A 25813-nucleotide genomic window follows, 5' to 3' on the forward strand; every position below is an offset into this window, starting at 1 on the left:
GAAAACCATCATTAAATGAAAAGTTGTTTATCTGAGGACCCTCAATATACAGTGGAGGTTTTAAGCCTCTTTTGTTTGGAAAAATTCTTCCAAACTTTCCCTGTTTTTATACTGCTGCATCAAGCATGATCCACACATTATTTTAATCTTTTTTTTCAGAACCTGCTTTCCAAATGTATTTCTCACCTCAATATTGACCACTTGATGGGTTATCCTGCCATCGTCCTCAATCCTCCCCTCTTCCTCATTCTTATTGGATCATCCTCTACCTTTCAACCACTGCCTATTATCTTTTTCTTCTCATTACCTTGGTTCACACCAACGTAGACCTGGGGTCTCCAATTTCACTTCCCATTACATGGGTCTCTGCCCACCATCCTTCCGTTACCTTACTGCCACTTCTAAGACTCCTCCTTTATTAAGCAGACAAAGTGATGCCTGTGATTAATTCTATTTTCTATTAAAGTTGTTCATTTTCAGAAAAGGAGTTGTGTTAAATTCTTGCAACCAAAATAACAACAGATTTAGTACAGCACATACCTTCTTGGACTCTAGTTTTTATTCTTTTAGGTCCCATTGGTTTTCCCTAATAAGCCATTTATATTACCTTCACGCAGAAGAAAAGCTGGAAAACTGGAATGTCAAATGATAAATGGTTTAAATTACAGCATTTTGGGAAGAAGAGAAATTGCATATAAAACTGTATGAGTTCTAAGTGAAAAGTTAGTTCTGAATGGCAGAATGAAGTGAAAAAAACAGAGCAGACTAGTTTCCAATTTTTAATTCTTTCTTGTAAAATTGAAAATATAAAACCTGCTCAGCAAAGTGAAAACGTTTATGTACATGAGGTCTGTGAATTTTAAAGAAGTCCTTTTATAGTCAAGAAAACATCCCATGAATTAACTGTGATTAAAGGGACCAGCAGTCTTAAATTGAAAACATACTTTAAAAAATCTTTACAAGCATATTATATAATTTAAATTTATATTTTACTCAAAAGGGCTTACACATCAAGCAGTTTTAAATGCTCCTCCTCCTCCCTTAAGAGAATCAGTTTCAAAGTGCCACAACAAAGGAATAGATACCAACAATTACACAGTATATTCCTTTATGAAATAGATTAGTAAATGCTAGCAGTTGATTTAAATGAACACATAAAAGGTTGCAGATTAAATACAGTCAAGGTAGGTCAACAACAATTCTGTAAATACATAAAGGCAGTATAAGCAAGGTAGAGAAAGTAACACTTTAATGGACTTAGGTATCTGTATAAATGGGAGGAATGTGATTCAAACAGTGATCAAAAGTGCCATTTTGGAAAAATCCATTATTCTCTTCAGTTCCATTGATAACTTCTTCTGATACACACTCTGCTTCAGAAATGACCTCATAGCCTGGAAATATGGTAAACATATGAGACATATTAACTATGAGGTAGCAAGAACAATCTGAACTGGAGGCTCAGACTAAATATGATGCTCTACTGTAAGGTTTTCTTTCTCTCTTCTTTTTTTTAATGCAAAGAGGCCTCATAAATTAGCTAGCAAGAAAGGGGAGGAAGCTGCTTAACTCTTTTTTTTCTACTGCTTCCTGCCATCTGTCTACTCCAAATCTACCTCCCTCCCTCGCCTTTCATGTTACCAGGAAGAAAGACATACAAAAAAAACTAGGTGTCTAACTGCTTGGCATATTCCAAATTGTTTGGTTTTATGTTTCCCAGAATTCCCAGCTACTATAACTAATTGGGAATGCTGTATGTTATACTCCCAACACATCTGGAGCACATCAGATGGGAAACGCTGCCCTAGAGCTTTAAAACTAATGGTTGCTTCAGTCTACACAGAAAACAGTATTACAGCTTCCAGGTATGTGTAATTATGACAAGAATGGATATTATTTCTTTTTCATCCATTACAGTGTCATTCAATCTGTTAATATGCTGAGTAACCATACAACTTTAATGTCTACACATGTCATGACCTTGTTAATCATTCTGAATTACTAAGGCTTGGTAATACATTGAATAAGACATCGTACTATTAGAAACAATGTGGTTGGTGACAGTTTCTTATATTCTGGATCAAGGCATGCAAACAAACAGAATTTCTAAAACAGAATTCTAGTGACTGGAATTTTTTATGTTGTTGTTGTTCTTTATGTCTCTGCAAAATATGCGTCAATAACAGAGCGGAGTTCTGCTGCTAGAGAAAAGTCCTTTTTCAGTTTGGATTGTTTATTAGTGAACTATTGCCTCTGCATTTCACAGCTTCATAGGCCTGCAGCTTTACTCATAACTGTCAAGCATTTCTGAAGAACAAGATCTGTTTCTCATTAAATTCCAGCTTGTGAAAGATCTAAGTGTTAAATCTTCTTTTATACCTGTAGAAGCCAAGTACATATATAGCTGGGTATATATATCTGAGTGTGAACAGAGGACCAGCGTCTGCTGTACTGAAGGAGTGTGCTGTAGGAACTAAGAGTAGCAACATTTTAATTGTAACATCTTGTTCCTAGGCTTCAATTTACAAGACATTAAATGACAGGGTTACAGCCAAAAATTGTTGATGCCAGATGCTTTAGTATAAGGGAGTCAAGTAAAGATGGGGGAAGGGCAGAAGAAAGGAAGGGACACGTTTGAAGATAAAAGGTGAAGATGGGGTTAAGAAAAGTATGAGGTTCTGGGGCTTGTTCCTGTTGCCCATAATTTCCAAACCCTTCTTCCATTTCAGATCTTTTGGGAGCACTTCAAGCTCAGGAGAGATTCTAAGCAGATAGCTACAGAAGGGAGAGCCACTGGACTAGCAGCCTGTTTAACTGTAATACAAATAATTAAAAACTCCAGGTGAAAAAATTTGAAGGTAAATTCAAACACTCTTCACTCTACTTTTTAGGAACTTTTACCATTCAAATTATCAACAGGATTTGGTTAAACACACACCCTAGATCCTACTACAAACCATCCAAAGCTCTGAAAAGGAAGTACCACTCACTGACCATTTGTAAGACTCACAGAGCAGCACTCTGCTGTCATACTTAGCATTCCTAGTAAATGTATACTTATGTAATATTGGTAGTATTAAGAATCAAGGGGAAAAAACACTGAACAACTCACATAAAGTCTTAGTGTGTCTTGTCAGGTCAGATGATCAAATGTGGACGTTAGAATTTGCTTTTAAGGCCCAAAGTATTTGCCTTCTTAAATCCCCTCTGCCAAATTGAAATAGTTCACAGTAGTTTAATCTCCAGACAGAAAAATGTTGATGGCTGTTGAACTTGTTATTTAGTCATGATATTATTGTTTGCTCCTATGATTTCCTTTGGAAAGGTTATTTTGCCAATTCTTCAAGCCTGCAGATGCCAGTCAATTTAGATTTGAAATCAGATGTTAGTGACAGGAAGTAGCGCTTGAATAACATCAAAAGGGCAAGTTCCAAAAAGCAGAGACAAAATGAAAGGGACTCTGAGCAAGTGCAAAGGGATGATTAAAACCTGCATTCTTTACTTTCTCCTTAGTTCCAATTTGATTTACACATGTTACATATTTTAGACTACAACCAGATATATATACTTAATATGGATTTGCATATGATTTTGGTTTAGCCACACAAAAGTATTGTGTGGCTAAATACAACTCAGGCAACACAAATCTTTACTAACATTTGTTCTTTCAAGAGTTTTAATTGTGAAAACCAGTGCTGTAGTCTTTTCAGGCAAGGCTAAGAATAATCCATTCCGAAATATGTACAAAACTTTCAAATGGTTATTCACAATTCTGAATCGTTCCTGACAATCCCAGCTACCTTCCAGCCCAAATTCTTCTTTGCAGATCCTTCACAGAGTACCAAGGAAGATTAACATGAGAATTTATGTTTGTAAAAGAAACAAGAAGAAGCAGAGAAAGAACAGGGCAGCGCTAAAGTTCAAAGCCACCCTGACATGCACAAATTCTCCCTCTGTCTGTAGTGAGGCTGCTTTGGGGTCAATTGGGCTATGGATGATGGGTAAATTTGGTTTTGTGATACTTTTTCATCAGAGTTTTCATTCAACTGAAGAGAATCTCAAGCGAATCATTCATGAATACTGGTAATAGTTTTGAGAAAGTGTAGTTGTTTGGTGAAGAGGGAGAATGTTTTGTTCGATCCATTTTTAAAATTTGAGGAAAATCTTTATAACCTGTACACTAAAATATTTAAACTATCCTTTAAAAAAGCTGACAGAAGCTTATATGAATGAGACATTTGATTAATATTTGTTAAGATCAATGTTTCTATTTTGTGAACGTCAGAGTAGGTGTCTTCCAAAAAATTGTTTCAGGAATTCAGAAATTCCCAAAGCTGCCAAATGTTTATTTCTATAAAAGCAAGCTTTTAGCTTAAAGTCAGATGATCAAACTATAGAGCCAAACAAGTCATTACATAAAACATGTAGTCATTGCCAGTTTGCAATTCCTCCTTGGGTGTTCTGGTAACATTAGGCTGGAGCAGATGTGCCATATTAATGCAATGATGTCACGGCATTTGTCCGACTCAACTAGATCACCCCTCTGTCACGTTCCAACAGAAAGGTAGATTATGCATGATACTGGGAGACATACAGAGTTCTGGAAGCTGTGAACTTCAGGTAACAATAATTCTAAAATACATATTTAGTTGCAGCCTCAGGTAAAGCCTCTATGTTTTAGAAGTAGACAATTAGAGCACCATAGTTCAGAATCTGTGAAACAAGAAGTGACCTATCTTACTCGTGTCTAAAATTTAAGATTCTCTCTCTGTACTTTTTTCTAAGGGGGAAAGTCCAACAAGAAGATAGGAATACAGTCTAAATCAATTACCTGTTGAACCTACAGGTGCGCCGAGGATGTGATACCCATTTTGTCGCAGAGGGTTACAGCAATGCGATTCCCCTGATAGCACATCACTACTGACAGATGAGTCCATTGCTCTGTAGCAATCTCCATAGTGGAAGCAGTTTTGTATAGAGTGAAAACTACCTTGGTAACCTGCAAACAGAGGGTGTTCAGACATTTAGAAGAATGCAGCCAGCTTGTTTCTGAAACTGACACTCATTCAATGCACCTTTTACCTGAGCAAAAGCCAGATTCAAGGTCTGGCATCTGGGAAACACCCATTTCCTGATCTGGTTTAGCAGGACAGCAGATGAATATTCCACTTGGCCAGCTCTGCCCTGATGGGCCAATTTGGCCTAATAAAATTGCTTAGCTGCATGAACAGGGATGTTTTCACTCCATTAGTACCAAACGTTTTTCCCCCTTGCAGTGCAATGACGGTTCAGGTCAGGGTTGTCTAATATGGACAGGTTCATCTCTGCTGGCCCTCTCATTTATTTATTTTTTTATAATGGAACAGCAATTTTGGTTTAAAATTATTTCTCTTCTTAACAGTTCTTCCTTTCCCCAGATTATTGCACTTGATCCAATATTATTTGAAGTTAATGCTCACGGGCTCTCGCATTTACCATACCTATTGTCTGCTTTCTTCTCTCTGCTTGCATGTTTCTAACTTTTACCTACTCTTAGCATTTGCAGTCACAGTGGACTTTTTAAAAGGTCTGACTCAGAAACTGAACAGGTTGATGAGATTTTCTCAAGAACCATGTTTGGCAGTTACAGTATCTGTGTTATAAATTGATTTGCCAATTACATTGTTTCATGGTGATTCCGTGTTAGCCAGTGGAGAAGAGACAATCCAGTAGAAACCTTTTTTGTTTTATGGTAGCATCTCTACAGTGAAAACAATTTTTTTGCATGGATGTTATCTCAACTTAAAAGAAGATTCCTTTTGCATAGAAGGAATATGCTTTTGTTTTATTTCCTTTTGTTTTCAGGCTGCCCAAGCAACTCCCTTTGGCTGTGCTTATTTGTCCTTAAAACATTGCTCCCAATCTACTGTAAGGACGATTCAATTTGGTTAACTCATCAAGGTTTCTCTGCCTTCTGAACTACTACCAATGGTGGGTGACGTCGCAATAGAGAAGCGAGCTGTCAAACGAGCCTTCCCAGGGACTCAACCTAGTTATTTTCATCATCAACGATGAACTGTTCACGATTTAAAACTGAGATCAGTAATTGTATCAGACTAGCTTGCTGATTCTTATTCTCTCTTTTATTACTCTATTTTGTTAGGACCTGGATGGATTCTGATGTTTTATATTATGAGCCTATCAGATTATGCTCCTGTGCTGAAAATGTAGGATATAACTTAATGAAACACCGAATAAATATAATGGCAAGATTGGACACAGAATATTTAAGGAAAATTGCTCTCATTCAAAGGATAAAGAACAATCTTTCCTCCTCATGACTTCCAGATGAACTGGACTTCAGTTCCCATAATTCCTGCCAGTACGACAAAAGACCCAGTGGTATCTCTGCTGGAGTATAGGAGTTGAAGTCTACTGTAGTGGGTTGGGGGAGGTTCACTGTAGCCCTACTTCCTCTTTCAAATAACTACAGAATCATGGGCATCATGGGGTTGGGGGAATGACACCACTTGTATTATCTCATCACACAAAGGATGCAAATGACACAATTTGCAAATAAGTTAATCGTTTTGAAAGAGCTCCATATTGTAGGACAAGTACATAGTGCAAAGAATGCAGATAGGTGAACTTCATCACCAGTGTAACAAAATTACAAGTCAAAAAATATTCTATTGCAATAGAATATTGTCAATTCTAGGATGGGGGGCGGGGTCAGCCTGATGGTATCCTGGTTTATATTTCTGTGGGAATGCCCTGATGGCCAGGTTCTATATGAACTTAACTGTAATTCTTTCCTTGAATGTACAGTTTCTCTTACGTATACATTGTGGAGAGCCTTGATTCAGGATGTTTTGTCAATTGATCTCTTACTCTGGTCATTAGTCAATGAGTACTTAACATTCCATTGTTATATCACAGTATTTTCGGGATAAAGGAGAAAATTGTTAGTTTGTTATGGGATGATTTTTTGTTATATAGTTTGTTCTTAAGTGCTCACAATTTGTTGATCCTATGTGCCAAAGTACCTTTCAAAATGTAACAGATGGTAACAGCAGGAGCTTAAAATGAGGTTCAAATCCTATAACGATAGTGCAATTAACAACTACATGTGGTTGTGTACAGAAATCTGAAGACATTTCTAAAAGTTTCATATTTAAACTCCTAAGGGGCTAAAGTATGAACCATTACATTAAACTGTATAAAATGTCTATCCCCTGCCACATTTCCTTGTAAAAAAAAATTCACAAAACATTTCTATTTGTGCTAAGAAATATAACACATTTTGGCAGCTGCAGCTAAGCTGACATTCACACCACCACCACCAACAGCACCACCACCACCACCACATGGATTTCTGGCATTCCTTCAGTTTGTCAGATTTAAATCAAATCTGTGGCAGCTAATTTCCAAAGAAGAATTTGCCAAACATGCTGTTGGTTTAAATGATCACTGTTAAATGTTTTATGTGGAATAAAATATAGAAGTACAGCAGTTAATAAAGGAATCAGCTATGTTCCAAACATAACATTCAGTTACAATTTTGCTTTATATGTCACTTAGAAAAGCTTTAGTTAACCACATCACAAAGTATGCTGGTTGCCTCTATTTCCCTCAAACCTCAGCCTAAAAATCTGAAGCACTTTTTAAATGAATGATATAATGAGGAAATTATTGGAATATGCCTCCTAAATGCCAATTCGTTTCTGTCATTCCTTTTAATGTATGAATATAAATAAGTCAAACTCGTCAAATTATATAAAGTCTCTATGCAAAGACATCATGGAAGATATAAATAGATGTATTATTTCATTTGATTGCCAAATTCTTTCAATGTGTAATAATTTCCATCTGGATCTTACTTTAGTTGAAGTCAGAAATTCTACTGGGGTTGTGTTCTCACCCATTGTCCGTGCATACCCAGAGAGAGTCCGTTTGAGAGTTATTGTACCAAAGAATGAGTAGAAATTCAAATACCCCTTTTCTCTTACAATGATTTTATAGTCGATTTTGCAGTTGGATGACTGTTCTTTACGTTTTTAGGCTTAAATGGAGTACGTACTTCCATTTTTCAGTTACTGACAGACATTTGTTAAAGAAAGTATTCAGCTTAAGTACAAAACTTGATTTGAAAGTATTAACAGAAACAGACTTTTAGTGACGTTTCCACAAGTGACATTTAAAATAATATGTTGGTGCTTGTCTGGGCTGACAATGATTACTTTTAAAGAACCCTATGACACAGAAGAAGTAGGGAAGTGCTGACTCCTCCAAAATCCTCAGTACATTTTTTTTCTGCACTCACAAGCAGCTAAACTTTATCCCTGAGGTTGCAGAGTTACTAGCTTTTAGAGATGCAGGTGCATTTCAGCCTCCTGTGTTGGAGGACCATTTCCATCATCCCCAACCAGTCTGTAGGGTATGGTAAGCCAACCTATCTCTAGGCTGCCAGACTGAGAAATGCAGTTAGTTTATTATAAAATTATTTAGTTTTTACTTGTTAGCCTTTGTGTAATGACAAATAATGTATTACAATGACCTCCATTTTCTGTTTTTGATAGTTCAGTTATTTTTCATTGACAAAATGCAGCTTATTAATGTAAAAAATATATTACAGTCTCAGGCTTTCAAATTTGGATGTATCAAAAGCTTGAATCACTATAACAAAATAAAGACAAAGCATCAAACCTACTTTTATTCATTCAGTGGGCAGGTGGGGAAGAAAAGTGCAAAGTCATGCAGGTTGTAGTTGGAAAGGAAGCCTTAAGACAATGTCTTAAATAAATCAACACCATCTGAAATTGTCCTGTTTCTTAGCTTTCTGCCAGTGTAGCTCTAATCTCTAAAAGGTTTCTTATATGAAAAGAAGTTGAACTGGTTACCAGTATATTTTCTCAAAAATTGATTGTTGATCTTGTGATGTTTTTCAGAAGCTTAGGAACCAGCTGTATTTAAGGCCATGATTTAACTATCAATACAGTAATGTAGTTTCTTACATGCTGAAGAAATTGTCTGAACTGGTCCTCCATGCAGAAAAAGTGGAGCTATGCAGAAAAAGTGGAGTACAAAATCCACTCACATAACCAATTCAGGATAACAAACATAACTAAAACTATACCAAAATTACTCTAATGGTAATTAAGTATTGTTAATAAGCCAGACAAACAATCTGTTTTCACAAACTTTTGACACACTCCAGAAAATTAGCAATTATCTCTGATAGACTCTGAAGCCCCTGAACAAATCCAGGGATCATCTATGGTCTGCCTGAGTTGCAGAAGCTTGAAACTAGGAAATTTCTCTAGTTAACCAAGCTTGAGGTCAACTGGCCTATGTTTCTGTAGTTGTGCTCATATCACACACTTACCCCAAATTAATTTTATGGTATACTCAATCAAATTTTCTGACACATGTACCACTTGGTCTGGGTTCACAAAATATACCAAATGAAAATATGGTTGGCTGATTAATGGCTCAGTACATGCATGTACATTCTATACCTTGAACAGGCCTATTTAACAGTTAGCAAACCTGTCCAAAAAGCAGGTTCACAAAAGGAAATAAATGGGAAATAGTCCACTTGAACTAGGGTTTTCTCCATTTGTGATAAATCTGGAACTGCAGATAGATAGCAGTAGTTGACCGTAGCATTAACACTAGAAAACATCCTTGAAAAACTGAAGACATCACTAGTTGCTTGCTCTTTCATGAATTCTCTTTTTCTACGTCTGCATTTAAGTGGCTGCTGCACTTGAATGTGTCAAAATGTGTACTTCAATTGCACTGCATTATCTGATGAAGGGTGGCTACTTCTACCAGTAAAAATGATTTACTATTTTTTATTACAAAATACAAAATCTATTTTCAATTTACTACAATCTATTATGCCATAGCCCCAATTTATACTATTTCTGTTTCATGCAAAAATATAAAATATTTGCACAACAAAAATATTTGCCATATTGCTTCCTAAAGCATGGTGAACAAATGATTTAAAGCAGTTTCCTCTAAGCTGGTGCTCATCAGCTTGAACGACAACTCCAATAATTGAAGCACAGCTCCCATAATCAACCCAAGCCAATAGCGTTTGGGATTATGCAAGTTGCTATCAAACACAGAATTTCACTTAAAACTAAACATTATGAGAAACACAGAGGATCTGCTGAAAACAGCAACCTAATGTGCTTTCCTGTCCATGATGAATCATACAACAGGCTATAGAGCCTAAAGTCACTATACTTCCTGTGTCTCCATCTTTTATTCCACATTACAAAATGGCAAAGATGGACTATGCCTGACATAATGATGCCAAGGCACAATATAACTTTCAATATACTTTGGTTGTTATGTTTAGTTTGGCCCTGAGAGCGGGTTAGTGTATGTGTTTTACATTTCTTCATGCATGGTGCATCCTTCTATAAATATACAGTATAGAGTTACCTTGTGGTCCCTGCTGTGTAGATTGGTTTGGAAACGGCATATATAATTTATTTGCTGAGAAGTGATGCCCATTTGGAGACTGGCTGTGTGATGGTGATGAGCTGTGTTTCTGAAGGAAGGAAGGAGCAACTACAGCTTTCAGTGGGCTAACAAGAGTGTTTGGAACAATCCTAGAACCAGAAAAGAGGGAAAGAGATGATCAGTTGGGTTTCATCTCATCACAAGTACACAAAATGCTCCATGAATGACAGCTTTTTTAAAAAGTAAATTTTATTCATTGATTGTAAGTGGATTGAAAAGTACAGGATAACTAAAAATTCTTCCATAAAGCACTGACATGAACATAATTATATTCCAAGAGACATATAAATAGGGAAGATTTTACCTTTTTAATGACATATTTCTAACAGCACTGCACTTTTATTGGGTAAAAATACCTTAGCTATATCTTCTTCTGCTGTAATTCTCCCTGTATGGAACTGAAAACCATTATCTACTGTACTCCATTAAACCATTATTTATTAATCTTTTCATAGCCTTCAAATGCCTCAGTATGTGCCTCATGCTGCTCTTCATATGGAAGCAGGGACTACTTAAAGCCTGTGTATGGATTAACTTCTTCAAATTTTGGCTAAGGCTTTTTGTTGTCCCTGTAGGTTTAGCCCAATATGTGTCAGTTGATCCCTTTATACTGAAATGGAAAAAAGGCTTGGAGGAGAAGCTGCATCATTATGGCTTCTGTGTGCATGCAGAAATGATAATGGGGTATGATTTTATCAGGAAGAATCTCAGGCAACAAATATTTGATATGGAGCATCAAATTGTGCTTTGCCTCATTTTTACTGATATTTTCTTAGGCAACCAACTTTCATAAGCCTCCTAGATGGCTTAATTTGACCACCAAATCCAAAGAGCTCTGATGTTCATACACTGTAATGCCCTGCAAACTGCATTTCTGGAAGGGATATTCCACAAATCCCGTATCATAAACATATTTGTTAGGGTATGTCAGGAGCCATTGAAACAACAACCCCCCATGTGCTTCTTACTGAGAAATGAATTAGCTCAGTATCTAGGCTGAACTGATTTTTTACATTTCAATTATGTTTTAGCTGACCAGAGCAATACACTCTCTTACAATCTTGCCAGATTTTCTTTAATAGCCAGCAAGATTTGACAGGACCCCTCTAGAAACAGTTTGACTTGATTAAAGAAACTCCAAGTTTGATAATAACAATAACTGTTAACCCTCCTATTTATCTGTTTCTAACTTTATTTACAACAGTCTTTTCACTTGAGGCTTATTTGTTATTCAGTTTCCTACCAGTAAAAAAGAGGAGGAAGATAAATAAGGAGATGGAGGTGATGATTATGAGGACTGGAAGGAAGCTATACAAATATTTAAACTTGTCACTATGACCCCTGATCTCATCAAGAGGCATTCCCCCACGCCCCCTCACCCCCCCGATTCTTTTTGAAGACTCTCTTCCCTCCTAGGCAGGGTCTACACTTCTTTTGAGTGACTGGCTCTGCAATGCTAGAGGGTAAAATGTGTTTCATTTTGTAGAAACCATTTGGGCAATTATCATTTGCGCAGATGTAGCTTTTAGAATAGGTCAACCAGGCCAAGGCCCTGCCTGTTCAGTAGTGAAAGAAAAGGAGAAGCATTGTGCACAATAGTATCTTCCTCTCTAGAAAAGCTGCAGTCTTTTAATGGGTGAAGCTCAGGGACACTGTGATCTCTACTGTTGGAAATTCAAGTGCCAGGAGTCCTTTTTCCCCATTGATGTGTCACATCCTTCTGTTTCTTCTTCTTCACTTAGAAAAAGTTCAAACTAGCCAGCTAGCTACTCTATAAACACTATTCTGAGGGAATCCCAAAGCAATGCATTGTGTTGTGCCAATGGCAAGGGCTTGTAGATGAAGATGCTACAGCCAACCCACAATCTGTCAATCTGATTGCAGTGGCAGAGCCACATCTTAAACATGTGAAACAGTTGCTACGGTGGCTGCTTGGAGGACAGCAAAAGAGGACTTTCATCCCCTGTCCCAGTCTTCCACCCAAAGTGGCTACTTTCTTCTAATTGCAGGGCCGATCCAAATCACTCATGCTGCTCCCTCGACTCTTCTATGGTTTTTAGAAGGCACAGGGGGCAGTATGCTGGATAGTCTTTTGCTTTAGTTTTTTCTTCCTAATAAATGTAGGGAACAAAATATATTGGGCAGAGACACATACATACATATCTCCATATGCTGTTATAGTGACCTATGTTAGACTTTTTATGTTTTATATCAGTTTTTATTGTTGGATTTTTAAAATGTAAACCACCAAGAGTCTGTATGAATCTGCTGTATACAAATATTATAATAAAATAAAAAATATGCATGCGTGCCCAAAAATGTGCCCTCACACATGTGTGCGCACACATGCACAGACACACACACATTTTAAGGTATGTGATTTTCACGCTTCACTACCAAGTTGGTCCCCTGTAATATGTTCCTGACAACAGAAAATACAACACAGCCTGCATAATTGGTAACTACTTTGAAAGGATATAAAACTGAATGACAGAAATCCACTTCTCTTTTACTTATACTTGGGGGTAGAATACAACCACAACAGAGACATGGATGTTTCCAATATGAACACTGTCTCACTTTGTTGTTGTTTGGGAAGAAAAGCTTTGACTGTCAGATTCTCCTCTTAGACAATAGATCTCAATATTTCTTCCATCCATCTCATCAGGAAGATCAGACCCAGAATTCAGCCCATCTGTACTTTATCTCAAATAAATTTCTGTATGGTTTGTGATGTGGTGCTTGCCTGTAACTTCAAACCACTATATCAAGTGCTGTAGTTACTTACTGAATGCTAACACAAAAGAAAAACAATAGTAGTATAAAATAGTAGAGAAGAATGGCCAATTCATATACTGTATTTCATCACATAGTGGCATGCGTTTGATACAATATGAACAATCTATCATGGCAAAAGTGCATTTTGGTGAAGGAAATATGCACCGTACTGTATGTCATACAGAAACTTTTAAAAGAACCTAAACTATGATACAGTATTGTGTCCCACAATCAGCATACAGATGAACAACTAAATTAACAACAAAGCAACAGTTTTTAACATATGGCTTGATCTAACTTAATTAATATGGTCCCAGCAATTGTGGTAAAATAAGCACACACAAGTTGTAGAAGGATACACATTCCTATTGTGTGTATGCTTGAGGGTAACCCATGGAAGCAAACAGGTGAACATTTACATCCAAGACAATCTTATTTGAAATTAATTCTTAAAACACGGGATGCCAGAAGAAAATGACAGGATCTGAAATTATCACATAAATTCAAGATAATTTGATAAACAACCAAAAGCCACTGTTCATCTGAAAGCTAGTTTAGAAGTAGTATCAGCACTAGTCAGCCTTTTTATAGGAAATGAATTGATAAGGAACCATTGATGAGCACTCTTTTGAGTCCAATTTTGGAGCCAGCTAGGTATTCACTTACTCATCCATCTCATAACCAACTTGCCAATCAGAATGTCATGGACACATTGCCAAATTATCCTTCCATAGCAATTGTAACCAAACCCCCCATTCTGTCTTGGGCTGATTGCTAGGGTTTGCCTGTTTAGCCATATGAAAAGTCTCATTCAGAACACACAAACTTTACAGTGTACAAATAAAGATTATCAAGGAAACTTTTAAAGTATATTTTATAGCATTATTCCCTGACACATCAGTATTTGTTTCTGTAATTAACAAACTGAATGAACTTCATTTTCAAAGAATAGTTTTGTTGCCTAGGATATTATAGTGTTACTTTGAGCTCTTTGGATGAAAAGGTGGAATATTAACACAATCAATCAATATCCGGAATAATCTCTCTATATAGGATTGCTGTTGATATTATGATGGCACCTGCAAGATAGTAATTTCTGGTCAGTTTCTGCAACTGTGGTGTCCTGTGGTGGATTATATTAAGATGTATGTAGTTCAGAGTTGAACAGGGACTAAGACAAATATTTTTGGAGTAGTGAAAAAGGGAAAGCTGATCTGTTGCATGATCAAATTTGAGATGGCTGGAACAGAAGATAGAAGAGGGAAAGGAGAGCAACAGAAGAGAAGAAAGAACTGGATTAAGAACTTGGATATAATAATAGTGGGGAGAGAGAGGATGACAAGTAGCTGGGCTCAATTCAACCATAAGTAGTACAGACAGAAGTGATAAACTGTGGTATCTCCTTTCAGAGCTGGAGTGGCTACGTTGCAAATAACAACGTGGTGGCCCCATTTCCAGATGAGTGGCCATGAAGGGAAAGGCAATCTGAGCACTGGAAGAGGTTGCCATGGATGAGATAGTGCAGAAGGAAGATTGGTGAAGTTATACCCTTGGAAGAGCTAATGGAGAAACTGGTAATATATTCAAGACATGCTTTGTGAATAGAGCAGCATGCCTGGTGAAAGGAAATGGAAGCAACTAAGCTGGAAATGGATGAACTGTGGGTTCCTGCAGCAATGGATAAGACTCGAGTGTCAGTGGAATTTGATGGTAGAAGTGAGAAAAATTAGTGTGTGAAAGTGGGCAGATGGTTCTGGGGAATTGTGTTTTGACAGACATGTAGGATATTGAGGTTTGCCATAGATGTCATAGAGTACAGTAGTAGCTCTGTTGGAGTTCTCACAAACAGCAATCTTGCTTCACTATTAGGTGAGTAGTGGTGGTGGTGAACTTTGTGGGTTTACTTATTTGTCAACTTCATATAGCCGCCCGTCTCATGGGAAGTGACTCTGGGTGGCGTACAAAAATCAGATAAAAACAGTACATGTATAAAAACCACTAAAAATATAAAAATCAACATTAAAAAATTAATTAAAACAGAAATATATACAAACCCCAAGCAGAGAGAGAATGAGTACATCCACCTCAATAGTGGAGCCATCTCAACAGATCTCTGGTTCCCTGGGACTCCCAGGCCTGGTGGCATAACCAGGTCTTGAGGGAGTTCTGAATCATCAAAAGGGATGGAGCTAACCAAATATCGGGGGGAGAATGTTTCATAAGGCGGGCGCCACAGCAGAGAAGGCCCGCTGCCCAGGACCCATCAAATGTAGGTCCCTGGCAGATGGTATCCACAGCATGCCCTTTCTGCTGGATCTAATGGGCCAGGCTGATATAATCAGGGAGAAGCAGTCCCTCAGATAACCCAGTCCCATGCCAAGAAGGGTTTTAAAGGTTAAAACCAGCACCAAGTTGACTCTTAAGTGACAGTAAAGACTGATCTAGTTATTACAAGAGAAAGGAAACCAGCAGTTTGGTGCTAGTCCCGCCTTCTGTGTCAGTCTCTGCTTGGGGCACTGGTGACCAAATCACTGATAATGTTGGCCTCAGGCTGCAGGTAGTGAATGCTAGGTCTGTCCAGAATAAAACAACATCCATAAACAATGTGGTGGTAGATGAATAGGCCTGCCTATCTGCCTATCTGCCTATCTGCCTATCTATCTGCCTATCTATCTGCCTATCTATCTGCCTATCTGCCTATCTGCCTATCTGCCTATCTATCTATCTATCTATCTATCTATCTATCTATCTATCTATCTATCTATCTATCTATCTATCTATCTATCATATATTTCAAATTTAGTCACCGCCTGTCTCACTCAAGGAGTGACTCTGAGAGGTTCAGTAGTGAAACCTGGTTGGAAATGACAAGGATGTAGCCTTATCACAAATATAATCTCTTAAGTTTCAGGTGCTTCAACAGGATGGTGGTGGAAGTGATTGTGCAGGATATCTTAGCTATGACCAGTGACCCTGCTCCACTAGTAACTGGGTGTGCATGTATTTACATGAGTCTGGGCTGGAGGGACAGTTTAAGACTGCTGTTGGAGTGCTATCCACTCTGCTGCTATAATGGTATGTGGAATGACCTTGGGAGACAGGGGGAAGAGCCACAGCCAGGGGGATGGTCGGACAAGAGGCAGCTTAGCCTGCAAAAGGAATGTGGGCATGGCAAACATCTCAGAAGGGGCCCACCCTAGTTTCTTGGGCTGTAAAGGTGACAGGGAAGAAATGGACTTTCAGTCTTGCAAAACTGATGTCAGCCTTGCAGGGTAGTCCAGACAGGAAGCATGACCAGATGGACTAATTCTACTTTATTGTAAGTTTTACATTAACCGAATCTCACAAGTCTGAAAGTACATTTCTTCCCCATTGCCTTTACAGCCCAAGAACTGATTTGGTGCAAAATGCAGCAGTCGAATTGCTGACGGGTGAGAGTTCTGCCAGTATTACACCTATTCAATGGTTGCCAATAGATTTCCAAGTCCAATTCAAAGGACAGGTTTTGACCTGTAAATCTCTACATTGCTGCCTCCAGGGTACCTTATGGACCATCTCTTTCAAGTGGAATCTTAGTGCATGCATGCTTGCAGGAAACTGAAAGGGACATGGGCACAAAAGGAGACTATCACTGTTATATAAGCCCACACTTTGGAGGACTTTGCCTCCAGAGTTGCACCTGGCACCCCCAATATTAGCCTTCTGCAAGGTGGTCAAGACTTTGATGTCTGAGAAGGCCTTCAGGAGTTAATTGTTGCCTGTTTTGATTGTTTTGCCAACCATCTCATTTAATTTTTCAATATTTTTTCCAGATTTTTATTTTCTGTAAACTGCCAAGAGTTTTACTGAGCTGGGTGGTATAGAAATATCAATCAATCAGCATTTACCTTGTAAGCAGCTATGCATAAAGGATGACTGAGTTCTCTGGCTGGTCACAAAGATTTTACTACCTTTTAATTTTTTTTCCCGATTTTTAGGTAAAACAACGTTCTGTGAATAAGCATATAGGTAATTTGTAAACGTTGAAGTATAAATCATGAGAATTACAAAAACTTCAATAAAGCTATAGGCTCTAGATACCAAAGCTAAGTGGAAAGAAAAAGAGAAAAAGAAGAAGAAAAAGAAAACACTTTAACACTGATTTTCATCTCTTCCCATAATATTAAAAATGAAGTGCAAAGCTCTTCTAATTAGGTTTCTGCAGAGTACTCAATTCCTTGCTATATATTTTTTTTCTGTGTCTAGCCTTGGGGGAATTTCTGTCAACATAAGCTCAGGAAATAGTCTTACCGTACACTTTTTAGAGAAAAGAAAAAAAAATCTGAAGTTTGGTGAACTTTACTACTAATCAGTCCCAGGTGCCTTTGCCTCATTTTACAGAATACGCAGCATTCCTTTAATAGCACGTTGCTGAATCCATGTCTGCTGTTTTCTCTTCCAAATATTCTATTTTATTGCTTTACATTACTGTAAGCAAGAAACAAGCAAACATGCTATTGGCTTGTAGCGTATTATACATACTATTGGAATTCACACTCTGGGCAATTGGTGTCCCCGGTAGTTCCCTAACAACTTTTTTATAGTCCTAGAATTAGTTGGACCAAAATGTTGGGCCTTTCCTTTCCTTTTTTCAGTTTGTGAGGGATTTTAATGGGTGACTTAAAACTTTATTTTCAGCCTTTAAAAACTGGGCTTTCTCCTGTTCTGGAGGGTGGGAGTTAAGGGTCAAAGTTAGTGCCAAGGCTTGAGAATCCTGTTTCATTCCTTACTATCTCTCAATATCTGAAATGTCTTCTCTCCATGACATCATCCCCTGTAGCTGGAAGCAAAAACATACCAGACAAAACAAGTGCTCTTCCCTGATGAACACAAAGAAACGGCTCAATGCTACAGAAATTATGCACACCTACATATTCACACATTTTGTAGAGGTATTTATTTTTCTATAGTTTTATGTTGTTCCTTGCTTTATTTGAATAGTATCAAAACAAGAGCAGATCCAAACTTGGTTTCTAAACCTGCCAGTCATCGTAATATCCTTTTCGCAATGAATAAAAAAATATTACATGATTTAGACGTTATGCTGTCTAAATCCGATATCCAGTGTTAAGCATAATCAACAGTGTACATTCTGAACTAAGATAAGCAATGTCGATTTAATGTTCATGGTTATGGGAGGGCAGGTTTCATCTGAACATTAAGAAGAAATGTTAAGAGAGAAATTTCAGAACTTTTCAACGATGCAGACAATTAGAGGGATCTTCAAAAGAGCTTAAGGTAAGTTTGAGTTTAGAATGTTCTGCACTGAAGAGAGGTTGGATTATATCAGCCTTCTCTCACTTTGCTCATTAGGCTACAACTCAAAGCAATAATTGTGCTGGCTGGAAATTATCAAAGACACTGAAGGACATAAGGTTTGGGAAGGCTAGCTAGATCAGATATTTTGAGCCCTCTCCCTCATCTGCTTATACTACACAGATTAATCTACATTTTCACTGTGGAGATTATTTAGCTTTCTCCCAATAATTGCTATAATTAATAAAAGTTATTTTGTACAATATAGTAAATATACTGTTTTTCATTGTGCATGTATCTATGTGTGTGTGTCTATCAACCATCAATGTCCAATTTTAGTTCCATAAATCTTACTTAACTAGTTATTTTTAATACTTTTGAGAAAAGAGCCTAACTTACAAAACACACACACACACAAACAGTATCCTATCCAGTGAAATCACTATGCAATGCTATATTCAGGAATCCTGTTAGTAAGGCATGTGTTACCCTCTGCCGGATGAAAGATAAAAGTTTTATCTATTTCCCACTGAAATGTTAACATAACACTAGGCCAAATCCTATTTGAGGTATTCATTTTTTCCTCACTGATTGCAAGATTCTTCCTCAATGTTCACAAAAACATTTAAAATGAAAAGGCACCCCCATGTGTTTTGCATTTAGCAAAGACAATTCCACACTGTGTCAGTTTCTTACGTTGTGCACAAGCGGCCTGTCCACTCTCTGGAGAAGTCGCTTCTCTCATAAACAGTAAAAGCCGAACTGCTGGATCCCACATCCAATTATGAATCTCACTAATCCTACCAAATGTTCTTTATTTTAAATCTATCCCTGAAAGCTCTGCCACTAAACTAGTATAACAAAAAAGTACTATACACATGGGATCCATCAATTTTCCTCGTTCATGTAAGATTCTTGTCTATTCAACTAAGGATTCAAACGCTGGTTCAGTTGAAACTTTAATAAGCTCCAGTTGTCAACCATGCATTTTGTTCTTCCACACATATGTCTATCACACTTGGCAGAAATACCCTTTTCTTTGAGTCCCTGTTATTTGACGAGTTTATCAACTCTTAAGATTTTTTCCCCCTTGAATTCTTGTTAACCAGAAATCGAGAGTGCCTCACAGCCAATATGCACCAAAGTATAATCAATATTTAACATTATTCTAAAGCAAAATTGGAACTGGTATGCAAATATATTTTTTCCATAAGCTTTATCTGTACAAGGCTGCTAGAGGCAAAAGCAAACAGGCATTGAAAAAACTCAGTTCTCTTCAGAAGTAAGTCCTATTTAATTCCATGAGACTTTGCTCCAGGGAAATGTATATAGGATTATAGCTTGTATCTATTTTCTTTTTTAAGTGAAAATCTAACATAAGATGTTTTAAAATCTTATGTTACTCCTAACATAAAGCAACATGTTGTTGTCCATACAAGAGATTCTAAGTATGAATGAACATATGAAAAACAGTGAAATAAAATAAATATTTAGCACACATTTTGAGTCTCCTAGGAAAGCCTCTTGGGGGCCATTTAATAGTATTTGTTTTTACAAATACGTTTCTGAGAAATATTTCTCTTTAAGGAGGTGGCATACTCTGCCATAGACTGTCCAGGATTATGAATAATTACTTTGCAGATAGAGGTCCCCACCTTGCTAAAGATGGCAATTCTACTCTTCTGTGAAGACTGAAACAGTGCTAGAAACAACCATTTAGCTTGTCAAAATGAACCACAATGGCACAAGCACGGAGAAATGTGCAAGATTGTTTTAGTGCATGTTGGGACATGTATTTCTTTGCAGAATGCAACTCTACTTAGCCTCCACACCCATCACATGTAGCTGCAATTTTCTTTTGAAGGGCAGACATATATAAAGTATAGTGTCCCCCACACATATACCCATTTTCAGGCTCTACAAATCAAACTGGCACGGGTAAGTGATATTAATATAACATATTGCTACCTGAAACTTTAAAAACAACAACAAAAAACTCTTAACATAACAAGCTCTGCTTTTTATATGCCAAAGTATTTCTAAATAAAACATTATTTAATTAATATTAATTGGTATAAAGTTACTTGATCCAGTATTCTCTATGCGTCACACACTTCTTTATTAAAGGGAAATAAATACTTCTCATATGTAGCCAGGGTAAATATATTTGGTAATGAAGTCAGATTTTGTTAGAACATTTTCAAGTAAATTAAATATTTTTTGTCAAACTATTTAAATGCCTTTAAAAACCTTTTGGGAAAACTGAGTGCTGCCCTTGTTACTGACTTTGGCAGAGAACTGAATAACAAGGGCCTTTTTTTGTTGTTGCTTTAAAAAAAAGGCTTTAAATCAAATTCTTAGCCTTTCTGTCAAACATGAGTAGACTTCTTGTGCCCAGCATTTTGTAGTGTTTGGCTTCTTTCATATCTGATAATTCAATCATTACGATTTGTGATAGTAATCATTTCACTCTGTCCCAAAGACTTAAGCTCAGGAATCCAACCCTGTCATCACATTGATTCATGGTGTAAATTTTGTACATTCAGTATACTTTAATGAGGAGGCTGAGATAGGTGATAAATGAGGCAAAACGCTATAGCTTGCCAAAAGTGTAACGCAGCTTGTACAGAAAATGATGGTCACAGATTGAATTTGTACAGTAATCAGTATACATTTTTATCTGATGGAACATATGTCTACTACAGATCATCCTTGCTTACCGACTGCTCTTTCAGCAACCGTTCAAAGTTATAATGAAGCTGAAAAAGGAGATTTATGACCAGTCCTCGAAGTTGCAGCCTTTGCAGCATCCCTGCGGTCACATGATCACAATTTGTGTGCTTGGCAACCAGCACACATTTATGATGGCTGCACATCCCACGGCCATGTGATAGCCATTTGCAACATTCACAGCCTGCTTCTGACAAACAAAGTCAATGGGGAAGCCAGCAGGAAGTTGCAAATTGCGGTCACATGATGTGCTTAACAGCCTGTGGTGATTTGCTCAACAACCACAGCCAGAACAGATGTTGTAAGTCAGTGTGGTCACATGACATTTCACTTAATGCCCACAATGCTTAGCAACCAAACTGACAGTCCCAATTGCGGCCAGTAAATGAGGACAAAGGAACAGATTTCAATAGCCTAAATGAATACACCAATGAATCAGAGTGCCCCCCAAATTATATTTAATTATTAATATAATATTGCTGAAAACTCTGAAAAGAGATGTTGACCTTGTGTTAGCAAGTAATAGTATTAGCCTTCTGTGTGATTATTTCAACTGCATTCTCTGCCACAAAACATTCTGCTGTGATCTTAGGAAGCTCAGAACAGATTTGGGTGTTACTGATTTTGGCATTTTTATTGTTGTTGTTAATAGTATTCAATAGCGTATCAAATACTGTTTCTAGCCTCTGTACAGTGTATGCAATAAAATACAATAAAGTACTAAAGGAAACAAATCTGTAAGATTAAATTAGTACAATAATATAAAGTGCAAGCATCATCTGAGGGCCTAAAATAAGATACTAAAAAAAAGTGATTTTAACATAGAAAGAATATATCTACATATTATATTATATTATTTTAAAAGCCTGGAAAAACAGAAAATGCTTTACATGCTGTCGAAGTGATAGTAATGAGAACACACAGAACAAACTTAACTTGGAAGAACAATCCAGATCCAATCTTATTGCCTACTCTTTGTCCCCACTATCAAAGCATCAGAGCAAAGTGTTACTTCAAGAAAGGTTTTCATAGTTGACCTTGGAGTATGGGGAGATATCTATGAGATGGTGCACTGAATCACCGGAGGTTTCAAAGCAGGTTTTCCTTTATAAATTCAAACCAGAATTTCGAATTGGGTCAGTAAAAAGTTGGAAGCCAAGGTAAATGAGAGGTGGCAAACATGACTGCAAAATTCCAACGAAATCTCTCAAGGTTGTATTTTGCACTAGATAAAGGTTATAGATTATCTTCAAAAGCAGACCCATGTACATTACAGTAACAGATGTGGAGCATGAATCATGGTGGATTATCCACTTCCAGGCAGAATTAGTGTGTGATACCAATTGATAAAAAGCATTCCATGCCACAGAATCCATTAGAGCTTCTTCTGGCAGTGATGGATGCAGAAAAAGTGCCAAAGTTCTGACCTTTCAGGGGAAACACAAACCCTTCAGAAAAGATTCAATCCCTTAATTTGCTATGAAGAGCCATTCAAATGCAGTGTTTCAAACTTGTCTGGACTGAACATCAGTTTACTAGCTTACCTCAAGCAAATGACAGCAGCTCAGTATCAATGAAGAGAGAACTAATACACCATTCACTACTAACCCTTTCCAGGACAATGGAATTCTCTGTCTTAAGGCAGGGGTCCCCAGCCCCTGGGCCACGGACTGGTACCGGTCTGTGGCCTGTTAGGAACCAGGCCACCCAGCAGGAGGTGAGCGGTGGGTGAGCGAGCGAATTTACAGCCTGAGTATTTACAGCCACTCCCCGTTGCTCGCATTACTGCATGAGCTCTGCCTCCTGTCAGAGAAAGCAAGCCCATTGGCTGCTGTCTTCAAACGGCATGAAGGAAAAAGAATAAAAGGTTGGGAAAAAGAGGTAGTGCTTGAATCATCCTGAAACCATCCCTCCCCCCGGTCCATGGAAAAATTGTCTTCCACGAAACTGGTCCCTGGTGCCAAAAAGGTTGGGAACCGCTGTCTTAAGGTGTTCCCAAATAGAAAACTGTAGGATTATAGAGAATGCCTTGTGCTGAAACCAACTGGTGGATTACTTCAAAAATCAGTATAGCAGATGTGGACCTGTCTAAGCAGAATCTATTGCAAAACTCATTGTGATGGAAAACTGCTACAAATTCTGCTGCTGAAACAAATCCTGCTAGTGAGATCACTATAGCTAGAATAAATAGTTCTATAAACTAGTGGCATAAAATTGCTATCATATATTTGCACACATACACACAAATCTGAGATATAAAATATTTTCTAATTTAATTTGTCTTAAACTTCTACCGTTAGAGTTATTCTTCAATATCTGTTGTGAAAGGTGAAAGGTCCCCTGTGCAAGCACCAAGTCATGTCTGACCCTTTGGAGGGATGCCGCTTTCATGACATTTTCTTTGCAGACAATAGCGAGGTGGTTTGCCATTGCCTTGCCCAGTCGTCACCTTCCCAGCAAGCTGGGTTGTCATTTTACCGACCTCGGAAGGATGGAAGGCTGAGTCGACCTGAGCCGGCTACCCGAGAATCCAGCTTCCACTGGGATCGAACAGGTCGTGGGAAGAGTTTCGGCTGCAATACTGCCGCCTACCACTCTGCGCCACGCAAGGCTGAATATATTCTTCTATATACAACCCCAAAATTAAGCCATAGGCCAGTAGCATAATTTAAAATATATATTTCTTGTTGCATTTACTCCAACAGATAACAGGTCAGAGTAATTCACTCTACCATCAACATAACTAGATTTTTAAAAAATCTCGTTTTAAAACAAGTATTCAAAATAATATGTGCTGGAGTGTTAGTTTTGTTAGTTTACAGGCATTCCTAGTTCTCAGACAAATAGATTCTGGATTAAAGTCAATTAAATGTTAAACTTGCTTCTGAAAAAAGCATGGTTAAAAGCACACTGCTAGCAACACTGTCTGATTTCTTAGATTAGCATGTTCTTCCATTGCATGTTTCTCTCTCTCTCTTTCCTTCTCTCCCTCTGTGGAGTCCTTGGTGCTCTCTGAGCCTTGTTGTTTTCTTGTAGACGTTTCATTGCCAGACTAGAAACAGAAAACAACAAGGCTCAGAGAGCACCAAGGACTCCACAGTTCAACCCTGAGCTACTAATATTCACTTCAATTGGTACCCTCTCTCTCTCTCCAAATCCAGTCCAGTTACAATCAAAGCCAGTAAATATTAAATTTGTTCCTGGCTGAAGCTTATGGGGGGAACATCCAATAAAAAGTGAAATCACTTGGCTTGTTTCATATGCTTTTGACACAATAGAGATTACATCAATGGAAAGGAATAAATCAGTCTGTAGTATATAGCTAAGCAAAAGACTCTGAAATATGGATTTCCTTAAGATTGATCATCATCAGTATCATGATAACGAGAATGTCATGTTCACTGTTTCAATGTAGTTTATACATCGTAACGTTTCACATGCCATGGCGCTGGTGCGCGTTTCTGTTTGGGAGGGAGCTGCTGTGAAACCTTGTACCAAGCTCTGTATCTGAATTCATTACAATGGAATGTGTTTGGGTTATGTTATCTGTTCAAGGCCTTTTCCCGCAGACCATCAGAAACCGTTAGGAGCACCTGGGATTGTGAACTTGAGAGGATTCTACGGGGGGAGGGGTTTCATTTGCACCGAGGGTTTTTAGTTTGAATTTGGCGCGCTTTCATCATTCTCAACTTTCTCTGTGATCCTGCATACTATTCTTTAATAAATCAGATATCTTTGAATTCCTGTTCATGAGTCTGACAGTGTTTTAGAATAGGCAACCATTACATAAAGCTGAGAATCCCAAAGTTGTACCGTTAGCTCCTACCAAGATCAGTCTCTTGTGAGGGAAAATAGTTAACGATGTCTGAGTCCAAGCTCATGACTGGGGGACTTGAGGAGACGGCTAGCTTGATGCCCGAGTCGACGGTCAAGAGCAGAGAACTGAACCTCACCCCAGAACCTTCAGACTCCCGGGATGGATCGAGTTCCAATTCTGAGGTGGAGGAATCTAACGATGGGGAAAAGCCAGAGCAACCGGCCCCCAGCGAATTGCTTGCAGAGTTGATCACCTTGGATGAAGTAGGGGAACCCCAGCCAGGGACATCGGGGGCATCCTGGAAGTATCGGTTCCCACTAACCCCAGACAAAGAATCTACTACTGTGTCAACAGAGAGAAAGCCAAACACGCAAGGGAGGGATGACTCTCAAACCCCTGAAAGACTAAGAGTGATGGAGGCCAAAATAGAATCGATAGAGTACATGCTAAGAAACCTGCCTCTATCACTGGAGGGGCAGGGGAGGTGCGGAGGAGATCCCAGTTCCCGCAACCATCCTCCATCCTCCCATCCGGACCGCCGGCGGAGCAGGGCCGGAGACGGCTCCGGGATGAATCTCCACCCCGCAGGGCTCGATCACCAGTGTCCCCAGCCCGAAGAGGGAAAGCTACTGTAACCTGGGGCCCAACCACTCAAGTGGCTGCCGATTCCACTCC

General features: G+C 38.2%; 1 protein-coding gene across 1 annotated transcript in view; it reads right to left on the minus strand.

Annotated features, from left to right (window-relative positions):
* Positions 1-817: 817 nt before the first annotated feature.
* GLIS1 (GLIS family zinc finger 1) overlaps positions 818-25813 on the minus strand; it is a 130864-nt gene continuing 105868 nt past the window's right edge. The window contains exons 6-8 of the mRNA XM_063297974.1: positions 10438-10607; positions 4832-4999; positions 818-1394 (exon numbers count right to left, since the gene is read on the minus strand). Coding sequence (XP_063154044.1) covers positions 1258-1394; positions 4832-4999; positions 10438-10607 — 475 coding nt within the window. The 3' untranslated portion in view covers positions 818-1257. The remainder of the gene's footprint in view (positions 1395-4831; positions 5000-10437; positions 10608-25813) is intronic.

This window comes from Candoia aspera, chromosome 3 (genome assembly GCF_035149785.1).
Source record: "Candoia aspera isolate rCanAsp1 chromosome 3, rCanAsp1.hap2, whole genome shotgun sequence".
NCBI lineage: Eukaryota > Metazoa > Chordata > Lepidosauria > Squamata > Boidae > Candoia > Candoia aspera.